At 35.9% G+C, this 25333-nt stretch overlaps 1 protein-coding gene across 4 annotated transcripts in view; it reads left to right on the top strand.

Annotated features, from left to right (window-relative positions):
- LOC307186789 (uncharacterized protein) overlaps positions 1–25333 on the top strand; it is a 423851-nt gene that overhangs the window by 50884 nt on the left and 347634 nt on the right. For 2 of the 4 annotated variants that reach the window (XR_013828464.1, XM_079922327.1), the window contains exon 1: positions 22829–22918. The exons of the other annotated variants lie outside the window; for them this stretch is intronic. Coding sequence is in view for 1 of the 2 variants with exons in the window: in XM_079922327.1 (XP_079778453.1) it covers positions 22877–22918 (42 nt within the window). In the remaining variant the exon portion in view is untranslated. Of the gene's footprint in view, positions 1–22828; positions 22919–25333 lie in introns of those variants that run through there. 4 annotated transcript variants of the gene reach the window in all.

Below are 25333 nucleotides of genomic sequence, written 5' to 3' on the forward strand. Positions count from 1 at the left end.
CTGATCTCCCTGTGCTATGCGGCTGATTCCCACTAGCTATCTATTTTATATTTGGTAGTGTATATATGTCAATGCTACTCTCTCACTTCGTCCCAGCTTACCCTTCCCCCTCCCAGTGTCCTCAAGTCCATTCTCTATGTCAGACATGTTCTTATTTTAGCTTTTTGCTCTATCTTTTCTGGAATGTTCTTCTACCAGATAGCAATTTGGCTAAACTCATCACCTTATCTAAATCCATTGTTTCAATGAGGCTTACCCTGATGACCATAATTAATACTGAATACTGACCCTCCACATACCTCCCCCATACTCCTCCCCACCCCCAAACTGAGCCTTCTGTCTTCCTTTATCATGCTTGATTATTTTAATTTTTTCCATAGAATTAATCACTTTTGATGCCTTTGCCCAACTAGAATATAAGCTCCTTAGGAATCTTTGATGTTGATCATCTGTATTTCTAAACACCTAGAACAGCGTTTGGCATTTAGTAGACACTTGCAACAGTTTTAAAATGAAGGAATAAATTAATTACTATAAGAAAAGCGATATATCCTGGCTAAAATCTATCTGCAGGCAAGAAAAACTAAGTAGACAGTGAGTTTTCAGGGGACAGTAGTTTGAAAGAAAAAATTTTTTCTCTTTTCAGTCTACTAAGTCCAATTTATGTCATTACCTTTTATAAATGTAACCTTTTTATGCAAAAAAGTTTAACATTTTCAAGTTATATATTATATATATAATATATATATAATATATATATATAATTATAACAAAATTATATACTTCTGTGTTAAGGAGAAGAAGAAACAATGACTGATGTAGGGAAACAATAGGACAACATAGAACTAATGCATGCATGGTGTGATCTGAGGAGTGACCAAAACTCCAAAGCTGAGAGGACTTCAAAGATAACTTCAAAGCACCTGAGTTTTAAAACTGGGTATAATGTCTGGCGTGATCTGGCAGGTTTTGAAAGGATAACGTTCTTTCTGAGTTATGATAAAACTTCAAAAAGATTTATGTGTTTCTTGAAGCTTATGATTTGTGTATTTCCTTCATCTTTCCTTTCGTTTGTTATTATAAATCCCGGCTGTTATTATATGCATTTTTAAAGGATTGTGTGCTATATATTTTCCTGCTAGAGACTGTTTGGATGCCTTCAATCCATGAAATGTATTCAGATTTTGAAAACTTCACAACAGAAAGGGATTCCTTAGAAAATGGAAAAAAAATCAAGTCATAGCATATACTGGTAGTATCATTAAGCATTAGAAAAGCATAGTTTAAAGTTAAAAATAGCTGTCTGAGTTTTATTCTTCATACTGTATGTTTGTCTGACTGAAGTGGAACTAGGAATTAAAAAGAGATGAGGCAATTGAATGGACAACAGCAGAAATTTCTTGGGACAAGAAGGGGAAAAACAAAGCAGGTGAACAATGCCAAAAATATATTTTAAAAAATGTTAAAATTGTTTGCATTATTCCTTTGTGAATTGGATATAGTATGTATGTCAAGAGTAAAGTTTTCAAATACACCCTTTGGATTAACCTAAAGCAAATTGCTTAATTAAATTTCTGTAATGATTAAACATTTTTAGCTTATGTTAAGTATCTTTTTGATGGAAATAAATGGGTTTAATTTATTCTTACTGCTTAACATACTGAAAAGCAATAATAAGTTGTTTTTGAGCCATTTGAAGTGATCTTAAGCATCTGGCATGACTGGTAATTTTTTGAAAAGTTGGCTTGGAGTGGGACCATCACTCCAAGAGTGATGATGCATAGAGTAGGGGAAGGAGCCAGTATCCCACATGCCATTTTCCTAATCTGAATTATTTTATACTTATCGTGTCACTGTGAGATTATGGGGATAAATAAAGATGTTATAAGACTGTTTCTATGAAAAAAATTAGAGTCCTTGGAAAGATGTTATTATGAAATATGAAATTATTAGCATTTACATGAAATTGTCTTTTCTTACAAAAACAAAATTAGATGAAAGTTTCTGTTTTAACTGGGCTTTTAATTTCTTTGTAATTTTAATTATGCATCAATTAAATCACCTATAAAATGTGGATGTGTATGAAGTCCTCTTGAAATCATCATTCTCATATGTCCAGCCTTTAATAAAATGTCGATAATATGCCAAAGCAGAAAGAATATTTAATTGCTTTACAAACAATGTGGAATTATATACAATGTATTGAATATAAGGGAAGAAAGTTAAATTTTCATCTTATCATTATTTAAACTTTGTATTACTTATTAGGAAACAAAATAATGCAAAATTTTTTCATATTAAAAATATTAAAATTTCCTTATATTAGTAAAATTAATACAAAGTTTTCATATGTTAAAAATATTAAAGTTTTCTCATATTAAAAAGTATTACAACATACTTCCAGTGTGAAAAAACTATGACTACAGTGTGCTGTCTAAAGTGATTTATGATCTTCCAATGCTTATAGTAATGTCAAGTTTCAGTTTTGGATCACACTATTATAATGTGTCAAACAACTTAAAAAATACTCCAACAGTTGACTACACCTGTTTCCAGTTTGCAGATCCTTTCAAGTTCATGGCACTTTGATCGAAAAGGAAATATTTAACTTGTGTCTTTCTTTTTCAATCTAAAAATTGAAATATTTTCCTTATTGTAGTTTTTTGTATGATATTTTAACATTAGCAGGATAAAGATTATTAAGATTAATAATTCTCTTTTATCTGATCATTTTATAAAGGGATTTTTCACAGAATATCATTTGGGTTATTTCCAAGAAAGTGACTGGATGCAAATGTGATAAAATTCTACTAAATGATATTACTATATCCAAATGAAGAAAATCTTTTAACACTTAGTCAAAATATTTGGGGTATGCATCTCTAAATTTGACATATATTAATATATCTACATATGTACATGTTCTCTATTTCAGTATTTAGCAACATCATATGATTAGGCCAGAAATAAGACACATTTATCATGTATTTAGTTATTATTTGGCATTTTGGCCAGCCTACTTATTTTTGGCACGTTTAAGCACAATGAAGTTCTTGTTATCATGTTATTTTGACACTTTCATATAGTTTAATTGCCACTGGAAGTCACCATTTCTCTGTCCAGTCACCCTCAATAGGCAGAAATCATGGAGATAAAATCAAGTCATCTTACTGTTATTTCCCTTATTCTCAGTAGATGCATTTGATTAATTCTAGATTACAGTATTAAGGATTCAGGCAAATACATTTAAACTGTGAAAATAACAACAACAACATAAATTTTCATAGGAAGGGACTTCAAAGCTTTCTTCAGCTTAAAAAAAAAATTCATAGAGTGCCACAGGTAAATCTGGCAGTCTTTACTTAGTAGCATATCAGTTTCTTTGCTTATGAATTAGATTTTATGGATCTTGATTCTCTTAGTTTTTAGACACTCTACTTTTGTGAGACACTTTGAGAAATTTTCTTTTTCAGTTCATTGTGGAATTTCAATAAAGGGCTTACCAGTGTTTTAATCTAAATAAGTTATACAATTAATATGAAAGGATCAGGTACAGCCAAGAAATCCCCCTTGGCAGAAATATTACTATTAAAGGTAAAAGTTAGATGAGAAATTTCAAAAAATATTATTAAAATCTTCAAGGGACATTTCTAAGGATGTCATCTAGTGTGCTATTTAGGTGACTTCTTAAAGCTATAAAATGTTTTTTGAAGAATGAAGACATATCTTCAATAAGCTTAATTTTAAAAAAAATCATGCTTAAGTGGAAGAATCATAATTCTTACTGAAAATAGCATAATTTTATTTTATTATTATTATTTTTTTCGGTACGCGGGCCTCTCACTGTTGTGGCCTCCCCCATTGCGGAGCACAGGCTCCAGACGCGCAGGCTCAGTGGCCATGGATCACGGGCCCAGCCACTCTGCTGCATGTGGGATCTTCCCAGACCGGGGCACGAACCCGTGTCCCCTGCATCGGCAGGCGGACTCTCAACCACTGCGCCATCAGGGAAGCCCTGAAAATAGCATAATTTTAAGGGAAACTTTAGTATTCCCATGATGGATCCCTCAGGTACTTACCAAGAGTGACTTGTGCTAGGTCTTGATAAGCTATGTTTATTGTTATTGGGAAGTTAGGCTCTGAATGAATCTGCAGGTATAAGCTGTAGTTTATTCATGTGCTTTATAGAGTCACATACTAAACAGAATGAGGGGATGTAAAATTGTATTTTCTTATTTATGGAAAGTGAGACAACCTTGAAAACTCTGGAGTATTTTCCAAAGAGAGCTTGCAACTCTATAGGGGGGCTGGAAAGAAATCAACATTGGTTCCCAGAAAGAAGGAAAGATATACAGTATTTCCAATATTGACAGTCTTTTCTTTAACCACCAGTTAGTAACAAAGAGAATAAGAATAGGTTTCTGAACAATGGTGCCCTAAGAAAAGAGATAGACTATATCAGGAATCTCAAGATGTTTGTTCAAATTCATAATCGTATTATTATAGCTGTATTATTTACATCACCTTCATTTTCCTGGGCAGCATCAGCATCATAATCAATCATTTTTTCTGTTTAAGTTCTTGGCCCCAATCCACTACCTTCCTAAGACATGCTGATGCTCTGGAATAATGTTTATTTAAAGCATTCAGCACTAGTTCTACCTTTTGTTTTTCTTTCTAATTATCTTGGATTGGACTGGGCTTCCTGACTTTCACAAATGACATGTTCCACAAAACATTCCGTCGTAATCAACCTCTTCGTGGTATAGAAAATATCCAGATATACACTCTAAATTAGTATAATATTCAACAAGAGGATATGTTGAAGATTTAAAGTTGAAAATTTAAAAAAACAGATAATCTCAGTATCAAAATCATAGTCAAGGTAGGGAGGATAAACATTTAAAGATACTTACTAGAGGGTGTTAACTACCATGATAGAGAAATGGGCTCCAGGGCAGAGAAAAGATCAATTTTTTCTCTCTCAGGATTGGATGAATACTTTTGTATCTCTTTTGTTCAGGAATACCTAAGAGACTTTTTTAGAAAATCTATTTTAACCATATTTTGTTATCTTTCAAGTCCTATTTCATTTAAAATTAACCCCAAATACTATATATTTACCCCCTTCTCTTTATTTTTATCCTGGCCTTCATACTGATTTTCATGTCTTATGGAATGATCAATTAAATACTGATTTAATCTTAAATGCCACAACTTGTCAATTCTTTCTTCAGTTATACTGAACATAAGTAGTGCAAGTAAATTACAGAAAAATTAAGAAAAAAACTATTTTCAGTAAATCATTTAGTAGCATGGAGTTTAGCATACAGTATAATAAAGGATGGTACAGGCTTTGCTCACTTTTATATTTAAATTCTTTTCTCAATATTGTCAGCCTAGTTTGATGAACTGTATAGGAAAAGTACATAATAGAGTTGTATGTTTTATAAATATGTTATAATTCAGTTTATTCATTGATTCCAAATGGCCTTTCTAAAAAAAAAAAACTCCAAGTAAAGGTTTCTTTAACTTTACTTATAATGCTATTTTTTAAAAGTAAAATAGAGTTCTCACAGCTGTAATTTGGACACCTTGTCCTGTTATCCATTAGTCAGGAAATCAAAACATCATATTTTACTTCATTTGATATTCTTTATGCCACTGGCAATCCCAGGTCAGTATTACCACTGTAGACTACTTACTATTTTTTCTTAACATGTTTTTTCCCTTGTCTCATTTTTTCTGGTTTTAAGCCATGCCATTCACAATTTTCTGACTTGGACGTTTGGAGTCTTTCTTCCTATTTTGTCATTTCTTTCTTTCCTTTGATTTCAATCTATGATGCCTTTTGAATGTTTACTTCTTTGACCTCGTTGAACAGCATTAAATTATGCTTGAAACCTTTAATTATGTAATATGCCATTAGGCCTGAGTGTTACTTTCTATCCTGGCCAAAATGCTAAAAGAAATGACTGTCTTAGTTTGCTAGGGCTGCCTAAACAAAGACTGGGTGGCATGAACAACAGACATTTATTTTCTCACAGTTCTGGAGGCTAGAAATCTGAGCTGTCAGCAAGATGATTCCTTCTGAAGCCTCTCTCGTTGGCTTGTAGATGGCTGTCTTCCATGGTGTCTTCACATGGTTTTCCCTCTGTGTGTCTGTGTGTTAACCTCTTCTTTTTATAAGGACATTATTCATATTAGATTGGGACCTGCCCATATAATCTCATTTTATCTTAATTACATCTTTAAAGGCTCTATCTCCAAATACAGTCACATTCTGAGGTACTAGGGGTTAAGAGTTCAGCATATATTTGGAGGAGACACAGTTCAGGCCAAAACAATGATGTAGCAAAAAGCTTGTTTTTGTAGTTGTTCCTTTTCCTAAATTACCTTTAATGGGTATACAGTGAGCTCATTTTCCTGGCTGCCCAAGGGATCTCCCTCCACCCTGATTTTATGTACCAATTTAGAATACCTGTTGTGTTTAGGACTTTACCAAAACTGTACATACTCTCTTTAAAAGCTACTTATCCTGTTATAGTTCTTAATCTATGGTGGAAAGCTAAAAAAAAATCTAATTTTACCAAATAAGATCATGAAGGCTAAAATGATAAACTGCTGTACATTCTGGATAATGTATTTCCTTTATACAAGCACCCTCTGAAAATGCAAACATTTAATAACAGAAATAAGAATAATGACAGATATTTCTGGTATAGGGTAAAGCTGATGGAGACATTTTTGGGGGGATTACGTGAGTTTTAGGAACCTTGAAGTTATGTGGCACGGGTGGTCTTTTACTGTATATTTCTTTGTCCTTGTATATAGGATCATTTAAGATGATCTTCATTATTTATGGTAAAAATGTCCTGTTTGCTGGTTGTTTTGCAATTTTTTCTTGTGAAAACATGTGTCTTTAAAGTTCAGTGAGTCTGTATTCTTGAGTGATGTAGAATGACATTGACTGGGTATCATTATCCATATGACATTTATCATTGAGCTAAATTAAATAAAATTAGCATTGGTAAGCACATACTATGTGCAAAGTAATATGCTTGTACCATGTGAGTCTAAATGACTGTGCTAATTTGATGAGAAGAGACTTTTCACTATATGCCCACAGGCTTTCTACCAAACCCCTCTGGACTCTATTTTCCCAACTAATGAAGACATGGAATGGAAAACACATGGCTTTCCAGATATGAGGGTCAATAAAATAGGCATTTTTGAGGCAAAATGTTGAAATTTCTGGAATATTTTAATGCTTGATGAAAAATACTTGAAATCTGGTACATACGGTATGCATCATACCTACCCAAGTATTTTTCCTTTCCATCCTTGCCCTTCATAATTTTTAAAATGTGTGGGGTTAGGGTGAGAATTACATAAGCATCTGGACCCTGCTTTTCCTTAAGATGGAACAAAAGGTGTGAAATAGGGAACACTTCTGTATGCTGGTGTGTTTACAAATCACTTCAGGTTTTCCCCATGATTCAGGCATGAAGAGATTGAAGGGTGATGATGTTTACAAATTAATGTTTCCTCTTTTGTGACGTTTTAGGCTTGAGACTTAAGAATCTTCAAGGAGACAGTCCAACAGCTACTGCCTTGCTGATGAGCTATAGGAATCAGAGACAGGCAGGTATAAAAGGAAGTTAGGACAGGAGCAGATGGCTAGGGTAGAAGAATGAATGCTAACTCACCCTTTAGGGCATGAACCCCCATGCTTAGTCAGTGGCAAGTTCTTTTAACTCCTTGTTTGCACCAAAGCCATCATATTAGATTTTTTTTTCCAAGAGAAATTTTCCTAAATAGGATGCTCTGACTTTAGCCAAAAGCTGATTCATGTTCTTAAACTGAAGGAGCATCTGCTGGAAGCTCTGATTGCAGTTTCAAAGCTGGAAAGTAGGGTATGTATTAAAACGAATTTCTTGATGTTCTTCACAATGAGGTTACTCATAGGCCACCTAGGCAAATTGTCCAAATTCTACTTAGACAAATTAGTTATGTCACAGTAAAACAACAAAACAACTTAAAACAAGAAACATTTAGAAAAATTCTATCTCCAGTTATCACATACATTCCTGTTTATCAGTAGTTGATTTTTTTAAAAAATCCTAATTTTAACTTTTTAAAAATTTGAAATATCAATAAATGTTATGTTACAATATTTTATTGCTTATAATTATCATTTAATTCTATATTACAAGCAGCTGGCGTGTTACATTATTGATCTTCCAGTTTCTACTTAAATTTCTAATGTTGCTGACTTCAGTAGTTTTATAAAAACAATGATTGCTTAAAATAAAATGATGCTGGTATTTTTATATTGTGGGAACACTTTAAAAATCCTGTATAAAATTTGCCTACACCAGTCTCTACACTGCACAAAGTATTATAATAATTGAATATAGTAATCCAAATATTTTATACAGCACGCTGTCTTTAGGATATAACATTTGTAGCTTGTGTATTACATAGCCAGATTTTTATAATTACATTTAGACAGGCACAATGATTGTAAAGTCAGTCTTAATTTGCCCTGCATGTGAAATATACTTATAAATATATAAAATTTCGGTATCTACATACATTTATATATTTTTATACTTAAAATATATTTTATATATTTTTAAAACTCAAAACTAAGAATCTTGTTGAGAAGCATTGATTTTACCTACTCTCAAAAAAGTTGCCAAGAACCTAGCTGTCTTTTTTTTTTAATCCCTTCTCCTTTGGGAATGTAAGCTATTACACAGTTGTCTCAGCTGCTGCTTGGCATTCAAACCAGATCCTTGAGCTGCCAGACATTTCTAAATCCCACTCTCTCCTCTTTTCCCAAGTAGTTTACAGTTAACAGTACGGCACCCATAAGCTGTATCTCTCAAGGGAACATTCGACTGACAGCAGCAAGAACAGACAGTCCTGCTGTTGCAGGTCTCTCCATGAAGACTGTGGCACACTCACCAGTTGACATGCATTCAGCCGTCTAACCCAGTGGACTTCTCAAAGACCAATTTATATTCTAAATTTGTTCCTCTAAGTCATTCCTCGAGGACAGAGCTATTCTAAATCTGCAAACCAGAAATTTTAAAGCCTCACCAAGTTTGTAGCAATATGTGTGGCAATAAATTATTTTTTTCCTAACATAAATTATGGAATGTCCATTTCAGCAGTTTAAATGCTTTGCAAAGGTTTCAAATGGCCAGTGTTAGCTTTTTGTGATAATGGCTACCACGTATGAATAGTGATGGCTTGTTCTTTTTCTTCATTTAATCAAATGTGTGTGTGAGTGTATGTGTGTGTATGTGTGTGTGTGTGTGTGTGTGTGTGTGTGTAAACACAAATGTCTGAGATAGGAACCAAATTTAAAAACCTGTTACGATCGCATATATGTGGAATCTAGAAAAATGGTACAGATGAACCGGTTTGCAGGGCAGAAATTGAGACAGATGTAGAGAACAAACGTATGGACACCAAGGGGGGAAAGCAGCGGGGAGGGGGGGTTCGGGTGGTGGTGTGATGAGGTGGGCGAGTGGGATTGACATGTATACACTGATGTGTATTAAATTGATGACTAATAAGAATCTGCTGTATTAAAAAATAAAATAAAATTCAAAAATTAAAAAAACCAAAAAACAAACCTGTTACGTTGTGTTGAATGTTGAAGTGACAAGGAACTTGTCTTTGAGATCTATATTAACAGACATTTTGTAAGAAAGGAAGTTAATGTGCCCCTGGAGCTACTATTTAAATGACTTTAGCTTTATGGTCTTTTAATGTGGGATCCTTCAGCCTGGAAATGAGGTAGATTTTCCATCCACTGACTCAAATCTGCTCAGCAGGGTAGCTTCCCCACTATCCTCTGAGCAGCTGTTAGTAGCAGGAGAAACAGCGTCCTGCAATAAAATTGATTGCTTTAACCTACACTGCTCTACAACCCTCACAGCTCCACTTTTTGTTGGGTCTCAGCACCTGCTCCCCAAAGCACCCGATCTTTTCTCCAATTGGTCTAAATGCAAACTCCAAAAAGAGAATGGCTGTCCAGTAAAGCCATAATGTGGTTCTGTGAGAATTGTGAGGAATTGAATGCTTGTTATTGCCGAGGTCTTCATGAAGATAACAGAAAAGGTCTGCCAAGGCAGGGGTTTTATTGTGATTAAGATCTTAGTTCTAAATCAAGACATGGCAGCCAGTATCCCTAAATCATTCCTGTGTAGACGCTGGGGAGAAGGACAGAATGCATTAAGTGAATTTCCAGCAATATTGAGCCTTACAAAGTTCCCTGGTCTTCCTGGAAGCCTCACATGTGAATAAGTAACACCGACTTGATATTTCCTTTCAGATTCCTGAGGATCAGTTGTCAACCCTTTGAAATGTCCCTTTCAGTATAAGACCGGAGCTGGTATTGTCATAATTGGGTAACATAAGGGAAGCAGTTCAGTCTTAAGTGTCAAGAGTGATCGGTGTGATGGCAGAATTGTTAATCTTAATTTTAAAATGCCACAATACTTCATTTTAGTGATTAATAACTGTCGCAGTGTCTTTACATGGGATTCTGGTTGTACCTTACTCCAATTTAATGCCAAAATGATGTTCAGATCAACTTGCAGGCAACTTTTCTTGATGAAATGCTCTGAATTATTAATTCTTATCATAATATGTAGTCTGTGTGTTGTTGTGTCATGCTTGAAGACATGTAAGGTGATTTGCACATACATTTAATTTTTTTTTGTTTGGATCACAACTTTAAAATATTATAAAATTTGGAAAGCTAATTAATATAGTGATCAGATACAACGTTTTTAAAAAGTATTTATTTATTTATTTGGTTGCACCGGGTCTTAGTTGCAGCATGTGGGCTCAGTTGCGGCACACGGGCTCCTTAGTTGTGGCATGTGAACTCTTAGTTGCAGCATGAATGTGTGATCCAGTTCCCTGATCAGGGATCGAACCCAGGCCCCCTGGATTGGGAGTACAGAGTCTTATCCACTGAGCCACCAGGGAAGTCCCCAGATGCAACTTTTAAAATAGTCTATCAATAACTTGGATATTTGGAACAGCTCATCCCTTCCCAGGCCATTTCAGTGAAATGTAGTTTTCAATTTTATTTTTTTAAGAAAAATAGGCTCCAAGTTTGGAGTTTAAAAATTTTATCCTAGAAAAAAATCATCATGAAATACACAGTAGTTGGCCAAGGCAAATAATAACAATAAAATAATTAGTTGGAGAAATATGTATCCAGTTTAGAGTGGAAACATGGAGTTTATTTCTCCTTCAAGTAGAACTATCTGCCTAAAACACTACAATAATTTTGCTACTTTGTAAAAACCAAAAAAGCATATGAGGGGTTAGATGGAAAAAGTATAGAAACTGGATTTGACCAGAGTTGTTAACATTACTCTTCGGGCATTCTATTTGGGAGTTCCTTGCACATAGCAGTGGGTTTTCTGAGAAGACAATTTGACCATTGACAGAATGATGTCACTCCCAAGACTGTCTCTTTTAGGGAACCATTATTTGCTTCAGAGTTCTTGCTTAACAGTAAACCCAGCAGGTTTGTTTGCTCCAGGTAATTTCACATTATCTTTGACTGAAACATTTGTATTAAAAGGTAAATATGCTGATATATTCAAACATAGAATTAAAAACTACAGACCATTCTCTATGTGTTTTTAATAAGGTCTTAAAATAGTTTAAGACTTACAAGTACATACAAATTTCATGTTAATGTCATAATAAGAATATTCAGAGGTATGGGAATAAAGAATACCTTTTTGTGACTAAAATATTAATGATCTGATTTCTGGGGAGCAGACACCACTGCTGTAGAATCCCCTCATTGAAAACCATACAATGCAGTGTAAGTTGACTGACTTAAGTCGACCTAAAAAAAATGTACTAGATATTATTCTAATTTGCCAATTTCAATGAAAAAGAAATCAAAGAGTGAAGTGGGTTGGAGTAAAATATTGGTAAGTTGAAATGGGTAAGGGGAGTTGGATTTGTTAAAGGTCTGTAAGGGAAACTATTTCTGTAGTTATCTATTGATGCATAACAAATTATCCTGAGACTCTGAGGCTGAAAAACACAAGCATTTATTTACTTATAGTTTCTATGGGTCAAAAATTTGAAGGTGGCTTAGCTGGATGGTTCTGAGTCAGAGTCAAGTCAAGTTATTGTCTGGGGCTACTATCATCTGAAAATGTGACCAGGGCTGTAGGATCCACTTCTAGCATGGCTCAGTTACATGACTATTAGCAGAAGGCCTCTATTCCTTGACGGTTTTCAACAAGAGGCCTTAGTTCCCAGCCCTATGGACCTCTATATGCAGTTACTTGAATGTCCTCAAGAATGATGCATATGTGATACATGATATGGCATCTAGCTTCCACCTTAGCAATTGATCAAAGAGAGAGTAAAGAAAAATTTGCAAAGTAATTATCTAACTGTGAAAATCACACACCATCATTTCTACCATGGTCTATTTGATGAAATCAAGTCATCAAATCCAACCCACACTCAATGGGAAGGAAATTAACCTCTACCTCTTAAAGGGAGGTGTATTAACAATTCGTGGATGTATTTTAAAACTGCCTCTTTCTTTTACTTTTATTTTACTTAAAAAATATATATACTCTGTTCTATCCCAAGGTATTTTTTTTTTTTTTTTTTTTTTGCAGTAAGCGAGCCTCTCACTGTTGTGGCCTCTCCCGTTGCGGAGCACAGGCTCCGGATGCACAGGCTCAGCGGCCATGACTCACGGGCCCAGCCGCTCCACGGCATGTGGGATCTTCCCGGACCGGGGCACGAACCCGTGTCCCCTGCATCGGCAGGCGGACTCTCAACCACTGCACCACCAGGGAAGCCCCCAACGTATTTTTTTAAACATTTTTTTCTTTAGTCATTGTTCCCAAAACTCAGATACATTACTACCTTAAAATGAGCCCCAAAATGCATAAATTCATAATTCATAAATTCATAGCTTTCTTATCTAAAGATACAAAGTTCCTAATTAAAATGTAAAAGAAAGTTTAAATTCTAAAACACATCAGGCAGCACGTCTGATTCATTGGATATAGAGACTGTATAAACCATGGAATGTTGATTCTGAGCCCTCAGAAAAATGACAGACTTTTGTAAAAAAAAATCCGTGTGGAACATGTAGAACATGTATTTTCTACAGATTATAGAAATAACATGTTAAACTAAGTATTATTATTTGATAAACCATATTTTAAGGTTAGAATTGAGTACAAATGCCTCAGAAAGGTATATGTCCTGTTTTGCTTAGGACTCAGTCCTATGTAAAATCACTGAATGTAATAATGTCCAAAGGCATTAAAGATGAATAATTCTAAAAGACTTTTCCCACCAATTTAAAGGTTAACTTAATCCTTTTCACATATGCCCTGTTTATTCATATTCTCCTTTAAAGATAGTATTGTAGATCTTCACATCATTTTTTTTTGCCATTCAGTAATGAATAAAATTTCTGTGTACTCAAAATTTTAGAATTATGCAATGCTATTCAAATGATGGAATGCATTTAAAGGTATGATTAGTAAGCATTTTTTGCAAGATTGCAATTTGGCTTATTAAGCCTTTTAAAATAATGTTTTCACAGATAAATTGTTTCTATATGTGTATGAATAATTTCACCAATCTTTTACAGGCCAGAATTGTATATTTTTAAGTGGAATTTCTATTTTTTCATATCTACACAAGAATCAAAGTTATGTTAAGAATTAATGAAAAAAGATTTTAACAGTCATTAAGACCATAGGCTATGTTTTTGTTTTTCGGGTTTTTAAAAATTTAATTAATTTATTTATTGGCTGTGTTGGGTCTTCATTGATGCGTGCAGGCTTTCTCTAGTTGTGGCGAGTGGGGGCTACTTTTCATTGTGGTGCGTGGGCTTCTCATTGTGGTGGCTTCTCTTGTTGTGGAGCACGGGCTCTAGGCACGCGGGCTTCAGTAGTCGTGGCATGTGGGCTCAGTAGTTGTGGCTCGCAGGCTCTAGAGCACAGTCTCAGTAGTCGTGGTTCGTGGGCTTAGTTGTTCTGTGGCATGTGGGATCTTTCCAGACCAGGGGTTGAACCCGTGTCCCCTGCATTGGCAGGCGGATTTTCAACCACTGTGCCACCAGGGAAGTCCCTAGGCTATGTTTTTTGATTAAGTTGTTTTGGGAGACAAATTGGAAAGTGAAAAAAAAAAGGCAAAAAATTAGAGATAATATGAAATAAAATGTACTGTTAAATAAAATTAAATAAAATGCTTTGTTGGGTTTTTAGTCCCAACAAGATAGCATGAACTTGTTTTTCTCTGTTCTTCCCCACCAAGTCTAAGTTAACCTCTGTACGTAGTTCAGCAGACATTTCAAGGAGAATTCTAAAATGTGTCAAGAAAAAGGCCAACTGGTTTAAGACCTGAAAACTAGAGGAAACACATGTGGCAGGATACCTTCTGCCTCCCCAACAGAAGAAGGTCACTCAGACATGGTATTTTCTGACCCTAATTTAGCAATGGGAGCCAGCACAAGTAGACTTGTTCCTCCTCCATATCTAAAGGGAGTCCCTCTGTCAACATCAAGTGAGCTATACACCACCAACAAAGGTGGATCTCCACTAATAATAAGTGGTCTGGGTCTCCTCTCTTCTGCCAAGGGTCTCCTCTCTTCCACCAAGAGATAGTGAGGTTGTGAGAGGAACTGGCAACATGAGCACATATCCAAAAAATGGCCTAGCCCAGGTAGCCATGTATACTCCTCTTCTACCCAGAGACACAGGGGCATGTGGGCAGAATGGGCAGGAAAGACTAAGTCAAGACAAATGGCTGGGTCATGGATCCTCTTTGTCTCTGAGGGCATGAAACTCTGCTGCCCCACCCACAGATATGGGGCAGGTGGGCAGAACTGGCAAGATGGACCCACTCACATAAAGTGGCCTGGCAGCAGAAGCCTCTTTGGCTCCACTGGCCTGAGACTCTCTTCCCTGTCTAGAGATATCAAGGTAGCCAGAGGCACCAGTAAGGGAGAACACTACTATATCTCTCATCCACTAATCAGCCTACTGGAGAGATCACTTCCACTCTCCCAGGTAGTGCAAGCAGGGACCAGTGGGAGTCCCAGTAGCACCAGAAAAAGCAAGCATACTGAAATAACATGACAAAGCCTTTGAATAATAAATTGACATTTGGAACTACAGCCCACAAGAGCAAACCAAGATCTGTGTGCTGAACCTAAACAAGATGAATGCCTGCTAAAAGAAAAGATTTAAATAGATCTTTAAAGATTAAATATAATGATATTATAATTTTCTGACATAATAAAAAAATGTCCATGATGTAATTGGAAATCACCCATCATACTAAGAACCAAGAAAATCACTTGCATTAGAAAAGACATTAACTAATGCTAATACAAAAATGAATCAGATGTTAGAATTATCTGACAAGAAGTGTAAAGCAGCATTTGTAAAAATGCTTTATCAAGTACAAATTCTCTTGAAACAAAGGAAAAAATTGAAAATCTCAGCAAAGAAATAGAAGTCATAAAAAAGAACCAAATGGAAAATATAGAATTGAAAAAATACTGTAATAATAATACTTAAATAAAACCCTGGGACTTCCCTGGTGGCCCAGTGGTTAAGAATCCGCCTGCCAGTGCAGGGGACATGGGTTTGATGCCTGGTCCGGGAAGATCCCACATGCTGCAGAGCAACTAAGCCTGTGAGCCACAACAACTGAGCCTGTTTGCCAGAACTACTAAGGCTGCATGCCACAACTACTGAAGCCCGCATGCCTAGAACCCGTGCTCCGGAACAAGAGAAGCCACTGCAATGAGAAGCCTGTGTACTGCAACAAAGAGTAGTCCCCACTTGATGCAACTAGAGAAAGCCCATGTGCAGCAACGAAGAACCAACACAGCCAAAAATAAATAAATAAGTAAAAAAACAAAAAAACCTGCTGAAGGGGTTCAACAGTAGATTGGAGGGGCAGAGGATAAAAATAAGTGACCTGGAGGAAAAATAAATAAAATGTACCTAATCTGAAAAACAGAGATAAAATAGAGTTAAAAAAAATTAAACAGAGACTTGGACCTGTGAGACAATAACATAAAATACAACATTACTACCATTGGCTTCCAAGAAGAGGAACAATGGAGTGAGGCTGAAAGAGTATTTAAAGAAATAATGTCTGAAAACATCTGAAAGAGTATTTAAAGAAATAATGTCTGAAAACATCCCATATGTTGGTGACAGATACAAACTTACAGATCCAGGAATTTGAGCAAACTCCAAACAGGACAAACTCTTCTCAGTCCCTCTCAAAAAAAAAAAAAAACACAACACACACATATAATTAAAAAAAATTTTTTTCTATTTATGTATGTATGTATTTATTTATACAGCAGTTTCTTATTAGTTATCTATTTTATACATATTAGTGTATATATGTCAATACCAATCTCTCAATTCATCCCCCCCACCCCACTTTCCCCCTTGGTGTCCATACGTTTGTTCTCTACACCTGTGGCTCTATTTCTGCCTTGTACACTGGTTCATCTGTACCATTTTTCTAGATTCCACATATATGCGTTAATATACAATATTTGTTTTTCTCTTTCTGACTTCACTCTGTATGACAGTCTCTAGGTCCATCCACATCTCTACAAATGACCCAATTTCGTTCCTTTTTATGGCTGAGTAATATTCCATTGTGTATATGTACCACATCTTCTTTATCCATTCGTCTGTCGATGGGCATCTAGGTTGCTTCCATGACCTGGCTATTGTAAATAGTGCTGCAATGAACATTGATTGGGGTGCATGTTTTTTTTTTGAATTATGGTTTTCTCTGGGTATATGCCCAGTAGTGGGATTGCTGGGTCATATGCACAATTTAAAATTTTAAGACTAAAATCAAAGAAAAAATCTTGAGGGCAGCCAAAGAGAAACAACACTTATATATAGGGAACACCAATTTATATGACAACAGATTTTTCATCTGAAATCCTGGAGACCAGAAGGAAGTAGCACTTTTTTCAGTGCTGAAAGAAAAGAATGGGCAATCATGAATTTTATATGTAGTGAAACTATCCTTCAGGAATGAGAGGAAATGAAGACATTCAAAGATGAAAGAAAACTAAGAGAATCTTTCCCTATCAGACACATTCTTAACATTTCAAACAGAAAGAAAATGATAAAAGAAAGAATCTTGGAGCATCAGGAAAGAATAAAAAATAAAGGAAGTTGCAAAAGTTTGGATATGCACAATGGATATCCTTTACTTCATGAATTTTATAAATCATATTTGATGAGGGAGACAGTTATAACACCATCTGACACTCCAGCAATGATACTTAAAGATGGGGAAAGCAAAGGCATACCTTAATGAAAATGAGGTTTCCACAGTTCACTCAATGTAGTAAAATGTTGATATAGACAGACTTTTCAGTCACATATGTATATTGTAATACCCAGAACAACCACTATAAAAACTTTGAGATATACTCAAAAACTGTATAATTAAGTCAAGATTAAATTCTAAAAAATGTTCCAATAACCCACAGATGGCAAGAAGAGAGATACAGAAGAATGCGAACCATAGAAAATAGAAGGAAAAGAAAAGGTAAACATAAGCACTAGCATATCAATAACTACCTGAAATGTAAATGGTCTAAATGCACCAAGCAAAAAACAGACTGAGTAGATTAAAAAAGTGACCCGACTCTATGCTGTTTACATAAAATTCAAATCAAATTCAATGACAAAATGTGGTTGAGGGTAAAATGATGGAAAAAGATATACTATGCAAACATTAATAAAATTTAAAAAGTAGGAGTGGTAATATTATTAGATAAATAGCAGTTACTAGAAACAAAGAGGGACAGTACATAATGATAAAAAGATTAATTCACCAGGAACACATAATGATCCTAAATGTGTACACATCAAATAACAGGGCCTCAAAATACATGAAGCAAAACCAAATAGAAATAAAAGGAAAACTATACAAATTATAGTTGGGGACCTCAGCATCCTCTTCTCAGCTACTGATAGAAATATGAACAGAAAAATCAGCAAAGATGAAGAGGATCTGAACAACAGTCAACCAACAGGATCGAACTGACACATATAAGAGTCCACCCAATAACTGATGAATATTTATATATTTTTCAAGCACTCATGACACATTCATTAAAATAGCTTGGGCCACGAGACAAGACTCAACAAAATTAAAAGAATTAAAACAAGGGCTTCCCTGGTGGTGCAGTGGTTGAGAGTCCGCCTGCCGTTGCAGGGGACACAGGTTCGTGCCCCGGTCCGGGAGGATCCCACATGCCGCGGAGCTGCTGGGCCTGTGAGCCATGGCCGCTGAGCCTGTGCGTCCGGAGCCTGCGCATCCAGAGCCTGTGCGTCTGGAGCCTGTGCTCCGCAACGGGAGAGGCCACAGCAGTGAGAGGCCCGCATACCGCAAAAAAAAAAAAAAAAAAAAAAAGAATTAAAACAGTGTAGCGTGTTCTCTGACCAGAATGTAATCAAACTAGAAATCAGTAACAGAAAGAAACCAGGAAAATCTCTAAACACACAAAAATTAAAAAATACTTTAAAATAATCCATTTGTCAAAGAAAATGTAGGAAATACATAGAACTTAATGAAAACAAGAAAGTGATTTATCAAAATACATAGGGTTAGGCTAAGTAGTGCTGAGAGAATATGTTCCTACCTAAAGAAACTAGACAAAAACGAGTAAAATAAATCCATAACAAGCAGAAGAGAGGAAATCATTAAAAGTAGAAATCAATCAAATTGGAAATAGTAAAACAATAGAGAAAATTAATAAAAATCTGGTTATTAAATCAGTAACATGATGTACTTCTAGCAAAACTAACAAAAATAAAAAGTGAGAAGGCACAAATCATCAATATCAGGAATAAAATATGGGATATCACTACAGATCTTACAGTCTTTCAAAAATTAAGAGGATGCTATGAACAACTTAATACTAATAAATTAGACAACTTAGAAAACAGAATACTCAGCAATAAAAAGGAACAAAGTATTGATATATGCAGCAACTTGGATGAATCTCCAGAGAATTATGCTGAGTGAAAAAAGCTAATTCTGGGCTTGCCTGGTGGCGCAGTGGTTGAGAGTCCGCCTGCCGATGCAGGGGACACGGGTTCGTGCCCTGGTCCGGGAAGATCCCACATGCCACGGAGCGGCTGGGCCCGTGAGCCATGGCCGCTGAGCCTGCGCGTCCGGAGCCTGTGCTCCGCAACGGGAGAGGCCACAACAGTGAGAGGCCCGCCTACCGCAAAAAAAAAAAAGGCTAATCCTAAAAGTTTACATACTCTATATAATTTCATTTGTGTAACATTTTTGAAACTACAACATTTAGAAATGAAGGTCTCATTTTAGTCACCAGGGAATAGGGATGGTGGGGGATTGGTAGGTGGATGTGATTCTAATAGAGTAACAGGAGGAATCCTTTTGGTAGGAACTGTTTCCTGACTATAGTGGTAGATACTATAAATATGAAATAATATAGAGAACGAAAACACACATACACACATAAGTGAATAAAAGTAAAATTGGGAAAACCAGAATAAGATAAGTGGATGATGTCAATGTCAATAACATGATTGTGATATTATACTTTCAAAATATTACCCTTGGGGAAAATTGTAAAGTGTACATAGGATGTCTCAATATTATTTTTTACAATAGCATATCAATGTACAATTTTCTCAAATTTTCAATGAAAAATGTACTGATGCTAGAATTTTAAAATAGCCATTATCTTCAGAGATGCCATATACCTGTTTTTTATCTTGATGCCATGATTTCCTACTTCTTATTCGATCCAGTTAAACATTCTCTCTTCCTTCTTCCCAACCATCCTACTTTTGGTTCTATGTTATAATTTTTCCTCTATTTCCAAAATTATAAAACTATGTATGAAAAATTTTAAACTGAAAAAGAAGTATTAGACGAAACCCTTGAATGTATTCACTGCAAAAAAAAAGTAACATTAACATCTGGTCAGTATTTCAAAATCAGATATTCTTATTACTTTTCAAGCTGGCATCCCTTTATATTGCCAAGAAAACTTTGTAAAATAGTCCTGGCCAACTTTATAACAGTGAGTTCTAGTTCTTATTACCTATGTGACTACTTTCTTTGGGAAAATTTTTCCTTAATGTCAATTCGCTGCTAAGTTACTATTACTTATTGTTTATTTTAACAGAAAAGAGGAAAGAACATTCTCATGCAAGTTAAAACAACTGGTATGGAAACTCCAGCTTGGTAAAATTCCAGTCGTGACCCTTTTTTATCATGTGATCCATAGTAAAAAGTTTGTGCTTCTACTTAATATTTTAGTCAATGAGTGGCTACTGATGACTTTGGGACAGTTATGTATCATAATTCATATTTGTGGGCTCAACATAAATAGAGAGATGGAGAGAGTCCATTTAATAGGCTGTTGCTAAAGAGTAGGTGAGGTAGATTGCCAACATAAAAAGAGATTATTCCATAGACAGTACAACCCTTAACATTTTTTATTTTGGTTAGTTTAAATTTATTTCCAAATTCCCATTTAAAACATTATTTTTATTTTTTACTATTAATTATTTATATAATTAATTTATTTGGCTGCACTGGGTTTTAGTTGTGGCATATGGGATCTTCATTGCCTCGTGTGAGATCTTTGTTGCGGCATGTGGGATCTTTTTATTTTTCAGTTGTGGCATGCAGGCTCTTAGTTGCAGCATGTGGGATCTAAACCGGACCAGGGATTGAACCTGGGCCCCCTGCATTGGGACCGTGGAGTCTTAACCACTGCACCACCAGGGAAGTCCCTAAAACATTATATTATTACTTGTTAAGGCTTTAGGTAGTAGTTTGAGTAGTTGAAAATTAATACTACAGTAAAATTGATGTATAGGATAAATAATAGTATAGATGCTAAAATGCATATTTCTTTGAGATTATGAGTGTGGTTTAATTCTGACTGGATATTAGAGATAGATTTATATTAAAAGATTTCTGGATATTCCTCAAAAGATCTAGAATTTTATATCTTGTAACTCTTGTGATGTTTAGGGAGTGCAAAAGTGGAAATCTTCGCCATTTGTTTATAATGCTTGTTTGTAAGAGAACTATGGAAACTTCACAGAGGCTGACAAGCCTGTGATTTTCATGGGAGATAAAGCATTATGGAAGGAGAGCTGAACTTGTTTTCCATCCTAATTGAAATGTCTCCTGTGGCTTCTCTTCTCTGAAGTCTAGGTAAGCTAGACTTAAAGTCTACTTACCTAGATGTGGTGGCTCAAAGCCATCCCCAAATTCCCAGACCTCATTTCCTTGTGGAGTTCCATATTCTAATTTAATCACCATGGTGATGGCCATGGTCATGGCCTTTTTTGATGCATGATTCCTCCTGCTCTGGTCACCCCTGCAAGTGTAGTCCAGTCACATATTTTGACTTTTTTTTTTTTTTTTTACCATGAGTTATACCCTCCTTGGAAAGCCCATCTTTTTACACCTTTATTGTATTGAGGTGAAAATAGTGCTTCTTGGTTATATTCTTGATCACTTGATGTGTAGAAGGCATCAAATATATTAGTCCTGCACACACTGTACACCATTTTGCTGACCCTGCTTGATGGGGGCAGAGGATTTCATATTAGGCATTTAGTTGTGTTTTTCTATTTTGATGGAAGCATAATTACTCATATACTTTATCATGTTTCCACATGATGTGCTAAGTGGTATGGACACCAAATTATTGACTCTGAGTTGATCTAAAACACACATGCTCTCAGACATAAAGACACATATGTGGTCTGTGGTGCTGAAAGTTTGAGAAGGCTTTTGTTGTGGCCCAGAAACCTAATGCAGCAGAAACTGGCTTTTGTTACTGTAGTACAGTTAGCCATTATTTGCTTAAACTTAGGGCTTCATGGGCTGAACTGCCCAATATCTTTGCTCCTTCAGCCTAAGAGAGGTTAATATTAGCACAATCCCTTCTAACATGGCAGATGGTGGAGATCCCCAAACTTCAGGCTTGCCCTTGCTTGCCCATCAGACATACTTCCACTGCCTGCCAGCTGTGGTGACAGTTAACTAGAGGGAAAATAACTTTACAGAGATCAAGTCTTGGAATGTGACCAAGCTTGGTAGTCTAATCAAGAACACAGGATAAAGGATGGAGGAAGTAGTGTGACACTCACGAGTGGAACATGGACTTTGCAGCCAGACCATTTGTTCAAATCCTGGTTCTGCCAGTATCTGTATCACTTTGCATAAATTATTTACTTTCTTTATGCATTATTTTTGTCATTAAATATTTAATAGTGCATACTCCACATGATTATTGTAACGATTAAATGAGTTCCCATATGTAAATCACTCAGGACATTTGCTGGCATGTTTTAAGCCCTATGTAAGTATTTTCTATTATTAATACAGTGCACAACATATCTTTTTTCATTCTTCCACTTTTCTATTGCAGGACACAACACACCATTCAGACTTACTATTCCACAATAATTCAAGCATCCATGTATATTTTTATAACAGAATTTTAAAAAATCAAGGATCAATTCTCTTTACTTCTCAAAGTATTCTTTTATTAAGAAATCATAGACTGTTGTGAAGTGTGTTAACCAAGATGGCAGCTCCTATTAGGCACAGATAACTTTTGCAGGTGATAGTGAAGCTGAGAGAAAAATGAAATACAGATTGTCTCAATATTATACATTTTAAATATAGTCAGTTACCAAATGTCTCTTTCCTCTCCTTTTTCCTAGACCCTGGAATCTGTGCTGACTGAGCCCATCTGGGAAAGCACAGCAGCCAGATGGCCATTGTGAACTGTTGGGGAGGCCCCGAGGCAGTGAGAGTGAGTTTCAGAAAAGAAAGCTCTTTGGGACACAGTGAATACAGGCCTAATTTATATTTTAGGGCTTTAGAAGGAGATTAAGGCCAACAGCAGCATGATTTTAAACTGCAGTTGGGAGGGTTTTTTGTCTTTATGCCAGTGGAGCTGAATTATAAGTTTGAGGAGTTTTGGAAGTGTGAAAAGATGCCATAGAAAGAAAGGGATGATGAATAATTGTGTAGCTGCGCAGATTTTACAAACAGTATGTAAAAGGATTGAGGTTAAAGAGTCTCATCAAAGCAATGCCCTCTTCAATCGGTTATTGTCACAGGGATTATGACTTTAGGAGAGGTATAACCAGCAGGGGATAAAGGAGTGACATTCTTCGTCCTTTTTATGCCAAAGCACTTGAACAATTGATAACAAGGGATTAGAGACTGAAAATATATTGTGGTTTTGTTCTATTCAGACTAGTGTGAAGGTTGAAGAGACATGGTTCATGAACTTGAGAAGCATTAGTGCACTTGTTATGCAGTATCCGCAGACCTTATGTGTCTAGATTCCTAGCAAATACCATGATGACAAAAATTAGTTCTGGTCTAAGTTAATCAGTAAATCAGATACAGATACTCATCTGGCATTTCAGACATGGATCTTAATCCTCCCCTCATCTTTTCTTTATTAGATGGCATATATTAGATTTACTTTTTTCGCTGAAGATTCCTTTTCCTATGGGAGATGTCTCATAAACACATGATGAAGAATTCTGGAACAATAAACTGAAGCTCAGTCAACGCCAGTGTACATGAAATGTGCCATGAATGTATATCATATTTTTCCATGCTTGGTGACTGTAATTACCATTCAACCACATTTTGCAATTCACAGTTGCCTCAGATTGTTAGTTTGTGACTGACTCTATCATGACTATTATAGTTATCCAATCATTAATTAACAACCCATATGTGTTGAGGACCCATATGTGCTAGGTGTAAAGGGATGCAAAGAGGAACACTCTTCCTCCCTTCAGGTATCTCACTCTCTAGTAGGTTGGAAATAACAAAACTTATCATACAAAGTGTTAAATGCAATGATAAAGATAAGTTTAGGACGTTAAGATAACCCCTGTCCCTTTGAACATAAATTGGGTTATAGAGAGGCAGAAAATGGAAATGGGTGTATGGGGCAAATATAAAACAATATAATATGCGAAAGCTTGTCTGAGATTTCTGAACTAGTGATATAAATTTAGGAATCATACAAGTAGGTGGATAAAATTCGCTAATAAGTGGCTTCCAGTTGGGATGTAGAAGGCTTTGAAAGATTTTCAGTCCTGTTGCATTAGTTATCTCTTGCTGTGTAACAAATTGCTCCCAACCTTAGTGGCTTAAAACATTTATTATCTCACATACTTTGTGAGGGTGAGGAATCTAAGTTGGTTTAGCTCAGTGGTTCTGACTCAGAGTATCTCTTGAGCTCGCAGACAAACTGTCACTAGGGTCGGCAGTCATCTTAGTCTCCTCTGGTAGAAGGTCCATTTCCAAGCAGGCTCATTCACATGGCTGTTGATTGGATTCTGCAGTTTCTCTACATGTGGGCATCTCCGTAGGCTGCCTGAACGTTGTTAGAAGATGGAAGCCTGTTCCCACAAAGCAAGTGATCTGATTAAGAGAGTGAGCCAGAGAGAGTATCCTCCCCAAGGTGGAAGCTGCAGTCTTTGGGGACAGGCCATCACTTTTGCCATATTTTAGTCTTCAGAAGTGTGTCCCTAAGTCTCGCCTACACTCAGGTAGATGGGAATTAAATTTTGTCTCTTGAAGGGAAAACAGTTTTGAAGAATTTGTGGACATATTTTTAAAGCTATCAAATTGCTGTAACAACAAGAAATCCTCAGTAAACTAAAAAATTATGCTTTCCTTTAAAGTCCCTGGAAAGCTGTGGATACATTGAAATCTGAAGAGACTAAGTTCTTAAAGGGAAAATGTTTTCTAACAAAACTGAAAGTCAAAGGATTCTTCTGGAGTCAGTTGATGAAGTTGGGGTAGGGATGACACTGATATTTTTTAAGTACTTTCTCATTTTTCCTTGAACTGATGATTAATCATAGAGAACCTGTCATTATCTCTCTTCAATTAATCAAGATAGTTCAGGAGTAGCCACCTAATTCCCAGCCCTTTTTAAAATCATTTCCGTGGTTTCTTTCTAGTATTAGATATATTGTAGCAGCCATTTGGGCCCCTTCTAGCAGTATGACATCCAAGTTTACCACTAGTGAACTTTTTAACCATTGTACTATCATAGGATGTCAGGGGCTATCCACATTCTACAAACTACTGGTGTTAGGATTCTCATGGCTAGAGTAGCCATCATCTGTGAAGGGCATGGTCACTAGGGGAACAGATTCCTCATGGATGAGCCACCCCACCAAAAATTCTA

This window comes from Stenella coeruleoalba (assembly GCF_951394435.1).
Source record: "Stenella coeruleoalba genome assembly, chromosome: 5".
NCBI lineage: Eukaryota > Metazoa > Chordata > Mammalia > Artiodactyla > Delphinidae > Stenella > Stenella coeruleoalba.